The 16,998-nt window shown below is 38.6% G+C and overlaps 2 protein-coding genes across 2 annotated transcripts; one reads left to right on the top strand and one right to left on the bottom strand.

The window, feature by feature from the left end:
• Nucleotides 1-1,713: 1,713 nt before the first annotated feature.
• mcm3 (minichromosome maintenance complex component 3) lies at nt 1,714-12,049 on the bottom strand. Its single transcript, XM_033991020.2, has 17 exons — nt 11,867-12,049; nt 11,527-11,639; nt 10,795-11,003; nt 10,128-10,258; nt 9,607-9,845; nt 9,254-9,362; nt 8,270-8,423; nt 7,193-7,324; nt 6,765-6,973; nt 6,120-6,294; nt 5,594-5,720; nt 5,146-5,296; nt 4,566-4,706; nt 3,678-3,781; nt 3,491-3,564; nt 3,171-3,264; nt 1,714-2,907 (listed from the first exon to the last, which is right to left on the bottom strand). The coding sequence occupies exons 1-17, from the start codon at nt 11,939-11,941 to the stop codon at nt 2,709-2,711; spliced, it is 2,436 nt and encodes an 811-aa protein (XP_033846911.1). The 5' UTR covers nt 11,942-12,049; the 3' UTR covers nt 1,714-2,708.
• A 959-nt stretch (nt 12,050-13,008) lies between these two features.
• Nucleotides 13,009-16,759, top strand: paqr8 (progestin and adipoQ receptor family member VIII). Its single transcript, XM_033990990.2, has 2 exons — nt 13,009-13,170; nt 15,552-16,759. The coding sequence occupies exon 2, from the start codon at nt 15,582-15,584 to the stop codon at nt 16,641-16,643; it is 1,062 nt and encodes a 353-aa protein (XP_033846881.1). The 5' UTR covers nt 13,009-13,170; nt 15,552-15,581; the 3' UTR covers nt 16,644-16,759.
• The last annotated feature ends 239 nt before the right edge of the window (nt 16,760-16,998 follow it).

The following is a 16,998-nucleotide window of genomic DNA, read 5'->3' as shown; positions in this document are numbered from 1 at the left end:
CAAATCCACAAAAAACAACAACAAAAAACACAGAATTTACTTTTAAAATGTACATGCTATACACATTTTACCTTCCTATTATTTTTGGATTATTTTACTTATTTTTTATATAGTTTAAATATAGCCCATTCATACTATTTATCAGTAAATAACACAGTATATTAGTGGCATAATAGAAATACAGCTGAACTAAATAATGCTTTGTTTTAACCTAAAGCATGCCTATTACATATAAATCAGACAAACAGAAGCCATTAGAAAATTATAATGCAGGCTTGACATTTTTGCCTAAACTATCATCTCTGAAAAGACAGTCAAATAAAAACAGATGAGCAAATTCAGGAAATGACTCAGGTGTGGGTGTATTGAAAGTCTGAGATCGCGGCCCCATCACTGGGTTAGAGTTTACTGTTACACTGATGGAAGCTGTAGGTGGAACAATGCTCAAGGTTTATGCTCATGTTTATGTTTATGCTAGAAGTTCATAATTCTGAAATGGAGGCGACTGCAGGGAAAGCGAAGTAAACCACAACACATTTTAATGATCAACATGATTAGCAATTAGCACAGGTGCATTGTATTATTATATATAGCCTATATATTTTTCTATATGCAATAAAAATTTCTAGGGTTGCAAGTTTCCATTCATTTTTTAAAAGTGGAAAATAGTTCTACACTCTCAAATTTGTATTTTATTGTGAAAAACTGCACCATCTGTGGTAAAGTATATTAAAAAACATGTGGGGTCAGCGTTTCTGAAAATATTTAACTATAACAAAACTAAAACGATAACCAAGTGTGTATAACTGATGTAACCTAAAATGCATTTATAAATTATAGTGCTCTGACATCGCTCATATGTATCCAAGTGTTTTTATTTGCTAAAACTATCTTGAATTTCATGACATTCTGAGGCCAAAGCAAATTTCTCAAGTGAAATCACATTACATTCCATTTCACTTGCTTTTTCCACTTCATAATGTTGTGGTTTAGAAAAAGAAAGCCACTCACGGCACATTTCATTGCATTGGCCTAGTTTAAAATAATGAGCATTTGTGTCTGCCTTCAGAAGAGTCATTAAATACAGTGCTTTTTACATTTACGAAATGAAAATAGTTGTCTTTGATATTGAATGAAACACCACCATCTTCACACGCAATTACATGCTCTGCTGCACTTTTGACCTCTAGATGGCAGCGTTAGTTGTAAACATCCTCTCCACATCTGGTTGATGTTTGGTCTTCGCTAACATTTACACCAGGGGGCCAAGTAATTCAATATTGAGTACAGTCAATTTTAAAACAATTGGGGTACACTCAGAACCAACAAATTCTACTAATTTCTTGAGGGTATAGCTGGAGGTATGTGCTTTTAGTCCAAGTATAATTTTATAATAATTCTTTTTTTTTCCCATTGTAATTTTAAATGCACTTCAATGTGCATTTTCCTTCCCACTGAACTGAAATGGCAGATTTTTGAATGCTTCTAGTGGCCTGTGTTCCACCATAGCCACATTGCTTTAGAGTCTGGGAGAAGGAGAGAAGATAAGGTTTATAGTTCAAATAAGTGTTAAATGTTTAGAAATGCTTAATTGCAAACTTCTGACACGTTTTATAACTCAGATGATTTGCATTTCCTTGGAATAACAAATCCTTCTCAACATCTGCCTTAACTTCATGTAAAAAATCTGCCTGAGACATTGGCCAAACGCTTAAGTACAAATAACAAAGCATTTATTTTTTTTAAACACAAAACAATTCAAAACATGTTTATGTACAAATCCAGACCCAGTACTGTCATATCATTATTACAGACTTTATGAAATTGCTCACCTTTTTTGAATTACTTTAAGTTGGGAGTCATTTGTGTGCTCTCGGTGCATATGAAAGGTACTTAGCTTCAGGGGAAAAAAAATTAAAAAGGCCAAATCTGATTTTTCAAAAGACACAACAGCTTCTATGTTTTTGTTCAACCCACAAAGGAGAGGGGAAGAAATTTTGTGCAGGTCAGTGGCAAAATGTCAGACAGACACCTGTGCAGGAATGTTGAATTTCTAGACGGCGACTCAAGTGATGCACTGCTATAGCCTACCGTATAGAGGTCGTCTCAGTATTACTGAAAGACTGGGGCAAATTAATAGAATACATTTTCCTTTTAGGGACAATTTTAATTATTGTGGCACAATGCTGTGAAATTGTAATTAGAATATTTTATATTTAATCCAATACCAGTTTTGTCAAACATCTGTTCTCAAATCAAATCGAATGTTAAATCACTTGGAAATGTGGGGGTTGGCCAAAGTCCAGCATCTTACCTACTTCTTATGGAAACCTGCCCTAAGAGTGCACCATGTAAATTTTCTGGTGGTGGCCTGTCACCTGCTAGTCTCCATGGAGAAGTTATTGCTTTGCCTAGAATGCTCCACAGGATGGCATTGATCTCCAGAGAAAAGAAGAAGACGTCTCCAGGCCGAGTTACAGGTCAGGTTTGTGAAGAGGCCACCACATTCCAAGAATGCATGCTTTTAAAGACAATTTTCAGCAAAACAGCAATTGAACAAACGCATGTTAGACAAGATTAAAACCATACTGTATATCATTCCACTATGAAGATGTGACAATACAGCTTTAATACCTCCATCCTCTGTGGGTGAGACTAAAAGCAGTGGTAGATTTGCAAGTTGACCTTGATTTTTGTATTCAAGAGTTCTAGATGAGGAAGACAATGTCATCCGCCATCATGATCTGGTTGTCGTCCTGCATACGTGTGAGGGCGGTACGGATCTCAGCGTCACTAAAGTGCTTCTCCCGCCCTTTGTTTACGTCAGTCTTCAGCTCCTTCATGTTTATGGACTGAGCGTGAGCAGACTGGAACACGGCAAACAGCGACGACTTGAACTCCTTCAGCCTAAAGAAGTTGAAAGACCCAAACAATGATTTAGTGATTGTATCCAAATTTTCTCCATGTACTTGAGCAAAAATTGTCTTGCTCCAGTACAGACGTAATGTAAAATCTCAAAATGAGACCCTGTCTCTTCAGTGAAATTTCATGGTAGAAAGGAGGAAACTTATTTTACAGGTTTTTATTAAATCTTTTTAACCTTACAGGTATGACCTGAAGTCTGTTTTTTTTTTTTTTTAAACTGGAGACTTGAATTCAAAGTAGCATACCTGTCTGCTGATAGTTCCTTTCCCTCTGCAGTAGCATCCATGGGCTCCTCCTGCTGCTCTTTGGCTTTGGGTGGTTTAGGACTCCGTGCTTGAACTACAAAATAGCAGAATAATGATAATGTTTTGAATAATAAAAGCAAAATAAAGAGGAAATCCTATGCAACTGTTCATGACATAAAAAGACTATCAGAAAGACAAAACTAGCAAACCAAATATATTCTGTCTCACAAAATCCAACTTCTTTCATGCAGTCAAATTTCAAAAGCAAAAAAAATGATAATTGCTAAATTAATAAAATATCCATTAGGGGTAATAAGTACTCTCAGGGACATCCTGGTCTTCAGTGAAGTCATAGGGGCTGTAGGGCTCACTGCCTTGAGAGCCACGGCGCACCCTGCAGGACAGAAGTGGAAGTGTCAAAAATTGTCATTCCTCCAATTTCACCAGATGCCATTCATTTTAGCATCTGTAGCTTCAAATCATAAAATGAGTATTAACAACTATTACCTCTTCCTCTGTGTCCTCTGTGAGCTCTGAGTGCCCATCTCCTCTTCTTCCTCTGAACCAGAGTCATGCTCTTTTCTTGAACGCTTCTTTTCTTTCTCCAGAACCTGCAGCAAGACAAAATCCCATTTCAGTCTATTCTTTTTATGGACCTTATTCTGCCCTGTCTACTTGTGTAGTAAATGTGGTACTTTCCGTTAAGCACGAATCTTATTCATTTCCATGGAACATTTGGGAAAATTTTTGCTGCTAAAATATGATATAAAGTATGTTCATTTGTGTAAAATGTTGAATGTGCACCACCAAGTCAACGCTGCGCCGATTCTCTGGGAGGCTTTAAAACTGCTTTGCAGTCCCTATAGAACTTATTTGCCATCAGCCCCATGCAAAATTATACAACCCAAATGACAACGGCACCGCCCATGGCAACTTCAGGAATAAGGTGAATACAATGTTGTAGTGGCGCACCAATGAGCTGCATGAAGTATATAGACCATGATACTTAGCCTTTGAGGGGGGACTGTATTTTTACAAAACTTAAATTTTGCACATAATTAATAACATGTGGTTTTCAAATGTATTTTTTTCCTTTAATTTTTTTTAAAGGGAAAGAACCTCGAGTTGCCATTGTGCATGAACGACACCAAAAATATTAACTTGAAGCATTCTACAATAAATATGTGGTATTTGTCAGGTCAATGAAAGATGTTGTTGTAGGCTGTAGCATCTCTATATCGTAGATCTGCTTAGTTCATCCCTATATCTTAGTTGAGGAGGTTGATGTTATAGAAACATGTGAAGTATGTGGACATATAGACCAATTTAAGGAAATAAAAACTCTGCTAACATCATGTTGTATATTTCATTACTTTTCTAATCAGTTGTACATACCTTTTTGAAGTAAGCGTACTGTACAAGCTCCACAGCCACCTCGGCATCCTCTAGCTCGATGGCTTTGCTCATTCGGGCTTTGGCGTGAGCCGTGGACAATCGGATCAGAGTCTCCAGGGTACGAGCCGTCACTGGGGAGGTCTGTGGTAGAAGCCGTTTATAATTGTTAACAATCTGAAGTAGTGCTACAAAGATTAAACAGAATAATTGGGACAGGATTAGCATTATTAACAGCATTATTAAATTCCAATGTCAACAAATAAATCTTGTCAGATTATTCCCATTAATAGACTTCATTTGAAAATATTCTATCTAGAAGCCTTCATCAGATTTCAAGCTTTATTTGGCTAAAAATCTATTGAGATTTTACATAAAAAATTCAATAGAAATAATCCTTTCACTAGTCTACAAAACAAAAATATAATCACCCACTTGTCGACCACTTACCTGTGGTCCCAATCTGTAGACTGGCTAGTCTATTTACACACTGCACATTAATCATCACTTGGTACAATGCACTTATGGTGTCAACTTCTATTGTGTTACAAGTGTTACTTCATTTTGTGCCTAGTCCCCTCACCCTGGCGATGTCAGTGCCCAGCTGGTCCTGTGATCTGAGACGAGAGTACTCCTCTGCAATGTGATTGGCCGCTTCCTCCGTCAGCACTGGAGTCACGGCTTTAGCGATGCAGATGTACTTCCTCATGAACTCCTTACTCACGATCTTCTCCCTGAGAAAACAAACAGATCTGGTTTAGTCTGGTTCATGCAAGTTTAGATCTGGGTTTGTTGTATGACACATGTATATTTTATAGATCAACTAAAGCTACAGGTGGAGCAACAATAATGACAGCAAGGTCAAACACATTGTTTAATATTACAATACCGATCACAGTATTACTTGCTAAATTAAAAGATGAGAACAAAACCAGCTTTTATTTAGTAAAGCCTAATCTAGGCAATTATTTTTATTCCTTGATTAGTTTAGATTAGTATTTTACAACCACAAACTGGGATGAAGCACTCACTTCTTTTTCTTGGCTCCGTGCAGCAGGTTGTTGTGTTTCTCATAAACTTGAAGCTCCTCCTGCTCCTGTGCCGCTGCATCAGGGTCATCTGTGGCCAGGACGTCCACTGTCCCGCCCAGAGTCATGGCTGCACACAGAAAACAAAGATGTTATACATAAAATGTAGGCGAATAAAGGCCATGACGGTAGAAATATCTTGCCCAAGATCTTACGACATTGAACGAACTAGTTTAAACCGTTTGTTGCAGTGAATAAGAAGATGTAATGAGGAAAGGGTTAACACTACAAACATAAAAATGTTTCACAACTTCTCAACTAGCATGCCAATAGTGCATCAGTTTTACATCCTTGTTTGCTGAAGTGAAAAACATCTGTAATTAGATGCAGATAGCCCAAGGCGGCCTCATTATGACCCATAGAACTGCTTTGACAATACTGTAATAAAATAATAAGTACTGAGGCAAAACAAACTTTACTTTTGGGGGGGGGGGGTAGAGCCCCTTGAATAAATTGCGAGGTCTTATACCTGCACCCTCTTGCTCGCGGGGGTCCCTGTAGCGGTGCATTCTCAGGACGTGGTCTGAGATCTCACGGTCCTGCTCAGGGTCCATCTGGTCCAACATGATGAAGAGCAGGTCGAAACGGGACAGTAGTGAGTCCTGCAGCCCGATGTTCTCCATGGGAGTCTTGTATTGATCATACTGCATACATGAACACAATTTTAAATTCTCTATAATACTGTGTTAGGGCTGCACTATTGAGAATGGATATTTTTGTGATAATTCTGTAGTAAAAATAACATACCAAGATGGTACCATTTGTCTTACATAGAGAGCACTGAATAATATAGCTACAGTTATCCTCCATCCTACAGTTATATTTCTTGGCTTTAGTGGCTGAGAACTGCCAGTGACCATCCTAGACCGTTGATTCTCCATCGTGGTTCAACATCAGAGGATGTGTGGACAGGTTCTTTAAGGACCACAGAATTCAACATACAAGATAGAATCTATTTGAAAAATCTTTAGCATTGTGTAATTGTACAAATTAAATAAATAACTTTTTAAAACACTTTGTCGACATTTACCAATATTTTGCCATTTTTCCTCAGGCGTTACTACTCCCTACAGTGAACATCTAAAATATGTATAAATCTTGCAATCTTTCTTACTCTGCCGTAGACTGGGTTAGCAGCAGCCAGCACAGAGCAGCGGGCATTGAGTCTTGCGTGGATCCCAGCTTTGGCGATGGTGACCCTGCCCTGTTCCATCACCTCATGGATGGCTGTGCGGTCCATATCGGACATTTTGTCAAACTCATCGATGCACACAACTCCACGGTCAGCCAGAACCATGGCTCCTGCCTCCAGACGCCGCTCGCCTATGAAAAAAGGGGAGGGCAGATTTGTTGGGTGGCATGTCACCTGTTCGATTCCATGGAAATTTCAACTTAAAACCACACTTTGGAATAAAACTTATCTCTTTGGAGATTATTCCAAATAGACTAATATAAAAGCATGTTTTTATTGCTAAAGTTAGAACAGCTAATTGTTATGCCCGACACCTGTTTCGCAATGTGGACAATCATAAATACTATTACCCGTCTCCTGGTCGGTCGTGACTGCAGCGGTCAGACCCACTCCAGACGAGCCTCGGCCAGTCGTGGGGATGGCTCTGGGGGCTGTGTGCAGCACATACCGGAGCAGCTGGGACTTGGCCACTGATGGATCCCCTGGAAAGAAAAAATATCATTTCAATTTAGATGATAAACAGATGGATATCCATTTATCATCTAAAGACTAAAAAACTGATTTGAATCTTCAACTCATACATTACATCTTTTAGGCACCTTTCTTGACATTCAAGGTCACCATACAACAATAAACATGTACTGAAAGGGCATTTTGTACAAATCGATTTTCTGAGCTTTTAACCATGTTATAGGTATTTCCCCTCGCCACTGAATCACCCAAAGTTGTATTTGGAGTGATTTATGCATGTTTGAGCAATTTTTGATCTTATTTTCAAGACGTCATATTGCTGATCAACCCACGTTTTCACAACCACTGGCATCCACCCATTGCTTTCCATTTCCCAAGTTCTTCAATTTTATTTTCTTAAACCTGTAATACCCACAGGAATCGGCAGCATTGCGTAGTCTTTTTAGAGCAACAAGAAAAACTGCACATTAATGTGATCCATAGCTATCCATGACAGAGTTTATGGCGACGTCAGATCCCGTTAGGCCCCACAGTTTTCTAACGTGAAAATCAGTGGACGTCTTTCTTTTATCAAATTGTTTTAGACGATTACAATTTAAATGTGCAAATTAGAACATCATGATCCACGGGTGTCACAGATTATAGCTATAGAGCAGACAAGCACAATAGGTCTTCTGACATAGTGAGCACCAGCAGCCAAAATGTGCTTCACTCAACCCAACCCACTCAAGATGATCTGACAACTATTAAAAATAAGTTAGCAATGCTATAATATGCATTACATTAAAAACATTTACATTTTTTTCCCTTTAAATATTTGCTAATTAATCTGAATTACCGTTATAACTTATAACAAGGACTGAAAGAACCTGTATTTGATTATTCATCATCAGTATTAATACAATCCTGACTTTCCTAAAGCAGCAGTTGGTTCAGTCTTAAGTCAGTTTTTGTACCAATGAGCAGGACGTTGATGTCTCCTCTGAGGCGGGACCCATTCTCCAGGACCTTTTCCACTCCTCCCAGCAGCATGCACAGGATGGCCTTCTTTATATACTCGTGTCCGTGGATACTGGGGGCCAGGGAGTGTGCCAGCTGGTCAAACGGGTTCTAGCACAGCAACAAAAGAGATTGGCTTCTAGAGGTGTGCAGTTACATTAGATCAGGTGAAATAATTGTATTTAGCAGAGTAGGATTACAAGATAGAACTATTCTGGTTACATGGTGTTTAAAAAAAAAAAAAAAAAAAGATTTGGAAGAGCATTTTAGAATGGACCTCCTTACATTTGTTATACACATTACTTGTTCCATATTTCTCATTGCATTGAAGTATGTGGTAATGCCTGCATTAGTCATTCAAACGTCTTGTATCTGGTTCAAATCAAAGTTATTTTTCAATCACGGTCATAGAAATCACACAAATGAATTCTCCATTATGTCAAAAATCCTCAAATTTAAAGACCTTGTTGATCTAAAACTTTGCACAACTTGGAATGTTGCTAAAAATATTGATACCAGAAAACATCTGTTATTGCTTTACATTAATTACTGATGACAACAGAAGAAAAAAACTCTGCAGTTTTCCTGGACCTGGTGTTGGGTTGTAGAAAGGTCTGTATAAACGACAAAAGCCTGTAGTTCTATTGTTCAGTTGAATTAAAAAAACAACAAAAAAACCAAACAAACATTGATATAGAGGAACATTAATGAAGATATTGTTGGTATGTGTGCACAGAAGGATATCTATACATTAAGGTTAACTGTCATAACATATGGACACTATTCAGCCAGAGTCAGGGCTGACCATTTCATTGATTGTTTTTTTCCTGTTTGTCTTATTATTACATGCCCATTTTTAACAGTCTTTTTGCTGTTATTGGAAAGGTTTCATTTGTTTTATGGCTGAATAAAATAAATGAAACATTTATATTTTTACTTACAATGGAGCGTGCCTGACTGAACTTCCTGATCTTGGCCACATCGTCGGCAGAGAAGGTCGGAGAGACCTCTTTACTCATCTGTTTGACGTGACACGCGATCATGATGGTCCTGAGGAAAGAGTGGATTTACACATGTTTTGTTACCCTTGTACCATTTTTGACAACAATTAATAAATTGAATAAATTGGTTAATTGTTTAAAACCATTCTACCCATTTCTCTTTTTTCCACAAATGGTCATAACGCCAAAATCATATTTTTCACTACCTTGTTGATAAAATAAAGTTACATTCAATTACTATTATAATTACTAAATAAGACTGAACAAGTTAAAACTACACCCCATAACCTCACCTAAATGTCCCTGTGGTGAAGCCCCCCTTCTTGCCAGGAAGACAGCGGTAGGTGCCCACCACCTGCACACGGTCCCCAGGTTTGACCAGGTCCACCAGGTCATTGTCCAGGATAATGTCCACGGAGCGGGGCAGCTGTCCGGCAGGTGCCTTCTCTGGCATCTCCTGAACCGTGATGGTCTGGTGGTCTTTGTAGATGGAGAGGCCAAACTCTGTCTCCAGAGGATTGTTCTCCTCATCCTATGGAGAATTAACAAACTTGGTTAAAAGTAATTTTATAGTTTAAATTAAATAATTTAGCTATATCCTAGCCTACGATATATTGTTACTTAATGGTCATTAGATGAGCCATAACTGACCAGCCTCCATTGTGCCATTAAACAACTTTTCTTAAATTAAGATTCCAGTTGGGCTCCACTGATGACATTTACTTTCCATTATTTTGACAACTAAAATTAGCCCAAATCTTGACTAACAGGGGGCAAACACAGTAGTGGTACAATTCTATTGTATGTTTCTTACCTTCGTGGGGTAGACGGCGCTGGATGGGAAGGCATCCAGTGAAGTGAGGTCTGTGTATTTGCGCTCCAGAGTCTTCTTGGTGGCAGGACAGTAATGGACACTGCGCACCACTTTGGGACGCACCAGAGAACCTAAAATGAAACCTCAAGTCAATAAAGAATACCACTAAAGCAAGAGCAGAATGAGTTGTGTATATATGCAACATTTTTAAGACACTTTCCCCATTCAATGGTGTAAGATTTAGTTTTAAACTGTACATTTTATATATACTTAGTCATTTTCATTTTTATCTACCTTATATTTAATGCATGCCCTCATTTTTTAAAATTTTAGAATAGCTTATATTTACTATTATTATTGTTCATAGTTTTATGTTGCACCATAACACTTTAGCAATGTTCCCTCAATTATAAGAAACCATATAATATCATCTAATCACAACATCACTGAAAAGTCCAGTCTTATTAGATAAATTAAATGTAATTTCAATGAGAATATTGCCCTGCACTGTCTGCTGGGGGGCAGTAATATTTCTTTTATATGAAACATTTTGAGGACTTTTTTCCCCCATTCAAAAATATAGATTTTGGTTTGAAACCTTTAATCACCATGGCAACGGTATACATTTTTCCTTATTCTGAAACCCCTGGATACCTGCAGCACTCACATTTGGTAATGATGCCCTCCACACACACCATGCTCCCCAGCAGGCGGGACGTGAGAGTGCGGGGGCTCACGTGTTTGGCACCAAAGCTGCCCTCCAGCCCCACGAAGAACTCCTCGTGCTGTTTGGCATAAGTAGCATCAACCGAAGCCACCAGGTCCTTCAGAGAGCGCTGGAACGCCAACAACTCCTCAAATGCATTGTTCATCAGCCTAAAAACAAGCAAAGAGGTACAAGTACATTTTAGTTTATACTTCTTAGAGTTGTTAATTAAATTAAGTAGATTGTACATGGGAATATATTTATATATGTTTGTTCAGTGTTGATATCAAAATTGGCTTTTTTCCCCCATTTTAGTCACCATTTTGGGTTTCTTAAAAATTGTAATTTAATTTACATTTACCCTAGTTCTTAAATAATCTTTTTTCTATAAGCTTTAAACAAACCAATACCACATTCTTCTACTGTACAACTACTGTGCACTGGGCAGATATAATGGCTATATACTGCAACAGGTTATAGCAAAACAACAAGTTTCCATTCACGTTGTCCAATTAATGATATCTGAATTAATATTTTTTCAAGAATATGGACATTAGAGGCTAAAGCTCAACAGAACGATGAATAGTATGGGATTTGCAATCAAACAAGTCTGACAAACTCACGGGGACTCAACATGGCTTCTCATTGGTCCACACAGTCAGACATGTTATTTCTTCAGTAAAATGCACTTACTTCGCTGCTCTGGCCTCGTTTCGTCTCCTCAAGTCGTTCACGTTGACAATCAGTCGAGATTTGTTCTCACTGATCATGTCCCGTACTTTGCTTTGGTAGATGCCCTGGTCTTGCTGCAGATTAGAAAGAGCAACAATATGCATAAGCCTAAGTGTAATACATTAGTAAAACATCCTTATAATCCTCTAACTCAGTACGGTTAATATTTTACAGATTCTGGATCAAAATTACAATGCAACAACCGAAAACAAGTGTCAGGTAAGCCACACATAACTCATATATATTGTGAACCGCGTGGCTTCCTTTATTCCGAGATTTTGAAGTAATTTTAAAGTCTTACTTCATCATCCAGAAAGTCCAAATAGTCCCGCTGGGCCTCCCTCATCTCCCTGTCGTCCAGTACGTCAGTGGCCATTGTTTTTGTAATTGGAATTTTTATCCCAAAAGATCATAAAATGACAAATATCTGAGCCGCTGTCTGCCCTACTTCAGCCTCTACAGAAAACTGAAGAGATTTCGCGCCACGACGTGCCCGCTCGCGCTAAAACGTAACTCAGGATTGGTTGAGCAGGGCACGTGTTGTTTCGCTAAGCATGTGCGTAATTGTGTTTTTGGCCAATAGGAGGGCGAGAAGGGCCGGTTGAACCCGCCTCCTGGAGAAAATGCCGCGAAAATGCCACAGGAGGAAGAAGCTCCTCTTCTTTTCTTTATCTTCCTTCTCTCATTCTCCGTCTATCAAAAACGAAATTAGGTCAAAAACAGAACATATGAGACCTTATTTACAACTAATTTTGCAACTATTTTACATGCACTTGGCTGTCTGTCAGTGTATTGATCGTGTATGCAATTAAACGGACTATGAGGATAAGTCTTCAGTAAGAATACAGGGCCTGCGTCACAATGGAAGAGACGTGCACTTTTACAGCAGATTTTTACCTTGGGTCTCTTGAAAATGCTAAATTTCCCGGTTAAACTTGATTGTGCGTGTGAATGGCCTCAATTTCCCCAACTCCATATAAATAACATGTGTAAGCTTTTCTAGGATACACACAATGCAGTTCATTTTTGTATAAAATGTTTTTCCCACTTGATTTTGCATCATAATTGTTAAAAGTGATAGTCTAGCATGTATTGTATGTATTGTAAAAGTGACAGGCTAACAATTAGGGGGGGGGAAAAATGTCCCTACTATTGCATTACCTAAACAGGACAGCAGATGGAGACAAAGTCAATGAACCTATGAGTGGATTTCTAGGCTTTCGTTTAAAAGTTTGGTTAATATATTATTGAAAGTGTGGTTAATATATTATTTTTCTGTATGCTGTAGGCTACTTATTTTTATTTCAAGAAGCTTACATAGACATGCCAAGAAACTACCTTTTAAATACACAGAAACCTCTACATGAGATTATAATGACAGCGTTTTGGGGGGGTGTCCAAGCACCTGAACACGCCCACTTACTTCCAGTTCTGCAGGTAGCCCCGGTGCAAGGATGTGACCGCTCTCCTCTCCCTTTTTTCTTCTTCCAAATATAAAGCGGCCCAAGTGAAACGTGTGGGATTTCACCGCAATCCTCCGAGCACCACTGGACTTCCTCTCTCTGAGAAGATCTGTTCCTCAGGGGCCACAGCCTACGTAAACAGGTGAGAAATCAGGATTGAAGCGGTAACACTTGGAACTGGATGAATTACTAAACTAAGGACTCATTTGTGTTAGTTTTAGCCTAATTAGAGCAACGCTTCATGTAAATCCTGCATGTAGGCTACTAATAAAAACACAGTGCTACCAAGTTCAGTTATATTCTTAAAGGAACAGTGCATTTTGTATCTGACAGCCTAATTATTTTGAACAACACAAATCTAGCTTTTTTGCTGCCTGTTACGTTGTTTATAGCATGCATTTTTATCACATGTTTTGTTTAGGCTCAAGTTAAATTGATATATAGCCTGTCTACTCATAAAATGTAAATGCTATGGCATGTAAAGTAATATAGGCATAATTTTACTCAGAAAAACAAGTTCTTTTAAAATATGTTGTGAAGGCTAGATTGCAGTCTAGTCTCATGTTGGGACTAGTCATTTAAGCTATTTGAATTAATGAAATGGACTTAAATGAGTAGGTTTGTTATAGCAATTATAGTATGACATAAATCACATCATAGAGCTGAGTGTTAGTTTCCCGTGTTTTTTCCTAAAGCACACATCCTTTGTATCTAACTATAGATGTTTTGATTGAAGTTATTTTTAAACTTGTATTCATGCTTAATATTTCAACTTGAGCTGAGTCTATGTTTACTGTTCAAACTTTGATTCTAGCTGTAACCATTGTGCAATAAGGGTTTGGCATTTGGGTTTCAAACTGTGCTCTAAAACAACATCCAAAACTGGAGGATGTGAGGCAGTGTCTCGGGCTTAACAGACGCACCCTCTTGGGCAGTGATCCCTTGGAGGGTGGCCCATAACTCCATGTGCTTCCTATGGTTGTCAACACAGACACTAATTCCTCAGTTACACACACACATAGTGGAACAACTTGTTATATTTTCATCACACTTGTACATTTTACTTCCACTTGAATAATATTATTTTGAAGTAAGTCTGAATTGCGAGAATTGTAGATTTTGCACATTTACACACTCCAAACAATATCCAGTACTGGAATCATTACATTGATCATTTCCTCTTGAGTAATCTCATTTAGATAAAGAAATATACTTACAGCGTGGCCTATTAAGGTGCACCATTTACCTTTTCTGGAATATTCCACAGTATGGCATTAAACTTGTCTATCACTATGAAGGCAAACAGGTAATCCAACCTTGCCAAATTCCAGGTAAGATATGTGGAGAGGTGACTCCACTCACAAAAATAATACATCTTTTTCAATGTTATTGTGAGGAATAAAATCTATAATTGAACAATTACAAAATAGACAAGCTTAATTCCATAACATGGAACATTCCAGGCACAGAAATACCATCTGCATGAGACAAGCAGGTGCGGGAAACCAGAAAAGTTACATAATGCGTACAGTTTTTGGGTGCAACTCTCTACATATCTGGTTGTCAACACGCCCGAAGGTAGCATCCATGGAGAGAGACGCGTGTTTTGTTTTGTACAAGTCTGACCACATTCTCTCGACATGTGCGTCTAGCGTGGATGGCTTGTCTGGAGAGGAATGCATGGTTCATGTATATACGTGTAAGATTATGTAGTTAACTTGTCTTGTACATTTCCATTTAGGTCGCAATCCAAACCATGTTATTATAATTAATAGGTGACGCAGAATAGACATGCAAAGTGTATAGGCTGTGGTACTTGTAGGAGTAACAGTAATAATTATAATAGTGGCTTTTTTTTATCTTGTAGTCTTTTTTGTAGTAGATTAGCCAAATGATACTCAAACTGAAGAATAACTACTCTCTTTCTGCAGAAATTACAACAGAAACCAGCTGATCCAGAGGTGTGTGGCAATATTGTGGATAATTTTGCACTACCTGAGTAAAACGTCATATTAAATGTAGTAACAGTTGGAGAATGAAAGGTTGTCAGACAGAGTTTAACATTAACTGGGTGTGTGCTTAAGGCGAACACTGCTCCAAGGATGGGCTGGTCAGTGGAAGACAATAAAACAGTTATGAATCAAATGTTACTCAATGTAATTATATTGAGAAGAAAAAGCCGCAACTACCACTACTATTATTATACTATTAATAAGTTTCCGCTGATACTAGAAAGCATTTATGGCAAAGTATTGATGTGCAGATATCCAAACCAGATACTCATTTGAACAAGGGCGAATAAAAATGACATAAATAGGACAACACTGGACCTTTATAACTATCATAAGACCTCAGTAATATTAAAGATCCTACTATGATTTTGTGTTGAAAAATGTATTCTATTGTCAAAAAATAGTGAGTATCAAGCTTTTTTCCTTCGTCTTGAAATCAAATTTGAATCAAAAATCAAGTATCAGTATCGTGACAACACTATAACAACTGTGTCTCTTGTCTCCTTCGTAGGTTGCCGTGCTCCTGTGGCTCTTCTGCATCATGTCGGGCTTCGTGCTACAGCGCCTGACCACGATAACCGTCAGTGTCAAACAATTCGGCCGCATCCCAAACCTTGTTCAACGCCTTCCCTCCTCCTTACCCTCTCCTAAGCCCACGGTGAGCGCATCCCAGGTCCCCTCCCTTTTTCGTGAACCTTACATCCTCACCGGGTACCGCCCCATCCACCAAAACTGGTACTGCTACCTCCTCAGCCTCTTCCAAAAGCACAACGAAAGCCTCAATGTGTGGAGTCACCTGCTAGCTGCACCCCTTTTGCTACTTCGCTGGTGGAGCCATTTTGGGAACCTAGGTTACCACTTGGACATTTCAGTGCTACCTCTTTGCCTGTTCATAGTCTCCGCCCTGATTTGTTACTTCTGTAGCTCGGTGGCACACCTGTTTCAATCGCACTCCGAACATGCACATTACTATGTATTCTTTATGGACTATGTTGGAGTTGCAGTTTACCAATATGGCTGCGCTCTAGGACACTACTTCTATACTTCTGCACCTGGATGGAGAGCTAGCATCTTTGGACAATACTTTCTCCACGGGACTGCGTTTTTGGGGTTGATGTCCAGTCTTGGGTGCTGCCTGGCAAAGTCCAGATATCGCAAACCATATCCGCTTCAACGTAAAATTTGCCAGATAATCCCGTCTAGCCTTGCGTACTTTTTGGGAATTAGCCCAGTGGTACATCGCCTGCTGACTGTATCATGGGAAGAAGAACCATCCCTAAACATGCACGCCCTTCAAATATTGTTTTTCCTCTGCTCTGCTCTCTTCTTCTCCTGTCCGATTCCTGAATGCTTCTTTCCTGGAAAATTTGATATCTTTGGTCACGGACACCAGATTTTTCATGTATTGCTGTCACTTACCACCCTTTCCCAGCTGGAGGCGTTCTTCCAGGAATATGCCAGAAATAGAGAGAACATAGTTGACATTTTTGGAGAAAGTCAAATTTGGTGGGCATGTGTGTCTTTCCCGGTTCTTGCAATTTCCTGCCTGCTTGTTGCCGTTACCTCAATGAAGTTTATGCACAACAAACTGAACAAAGACTGAACAAGGACTGTATGAACATTGATTTGAATATATTTGGTGTTTATGTTAAATTAAACGAGCACTCTTCTGCCTCTCGAAAATTATTATTGAAGTGTTATGTAATAAAAGAACGTGGCAAAAGCTTGTGGTGGTGTGGTGTTGTTTGCAGGTCCTGTGACTTTGTGATTTCAAAGTACTAATTCAACAAAGAAAACAAGCCACCAGACTTCATAACCAGGCACACTGAACTTATAACATTATATTTATCTTTATTGTTATCTGATAATATTACCTAATGTTGTGCGCATAATCAAAAAGCAAAGTGGATTAATGTGCACTGCGAAACTTTTCCAGTGGAGATTAAAGATTGCAGGTT

The sequence above is a fragment of the Periophthalmus magnuspinnatus genome, chromosome 24 (genome assembly GCF_009829125.3).
Source record: "Periophthalmus magnuspinnatus isolate fPerMag1 chromosome 24, fPerMag1.2.pri, whole genome shotgun sequence".
Taxonomy (NCBI): Eukaryota; Metazoa; Chordata; class Actinopteri; order Gobiiformes; family Gobiidae; genus Periophthalmus; species Periophthalmus magnuspinnatus.
This window is presented reverse-complemented; position numbering and strand designations above follow the sequence as displayed.

Excerpts from the sequence above, each read along its gene's own strand:
- paqr8 (XM_033990990.2), top strand. The coding sequence starts at position 15,582 with ATGTCGGGCTTCGTGCTACAGCGCCTGACCACGATAACCGTCAGTGTC.
- mcm3 (XM_033991020.2), bottom strand. The coding sequence starts at position 11,941 with ATGGCCACTGACGTACTGGACGACAGGGAGATGAGGGAGGCCCAGCGG. Across the intron at positions 3,565-3,677 it reads CAGAGGACACAGAGGAAGAG|GGTGCGCCGTGGCTCTCAAG; the intron begins GTAATAGTTGTT and ends TCTGTCCTGCAG. Across the intron at positions 2,908-3,170 it reads AAGGAACTATCAGCAGACAG|GCTGAAGGAGTTCAAGTCGT; the intron begins GTATGCTACTTT and ends CAACTTCTTTAG.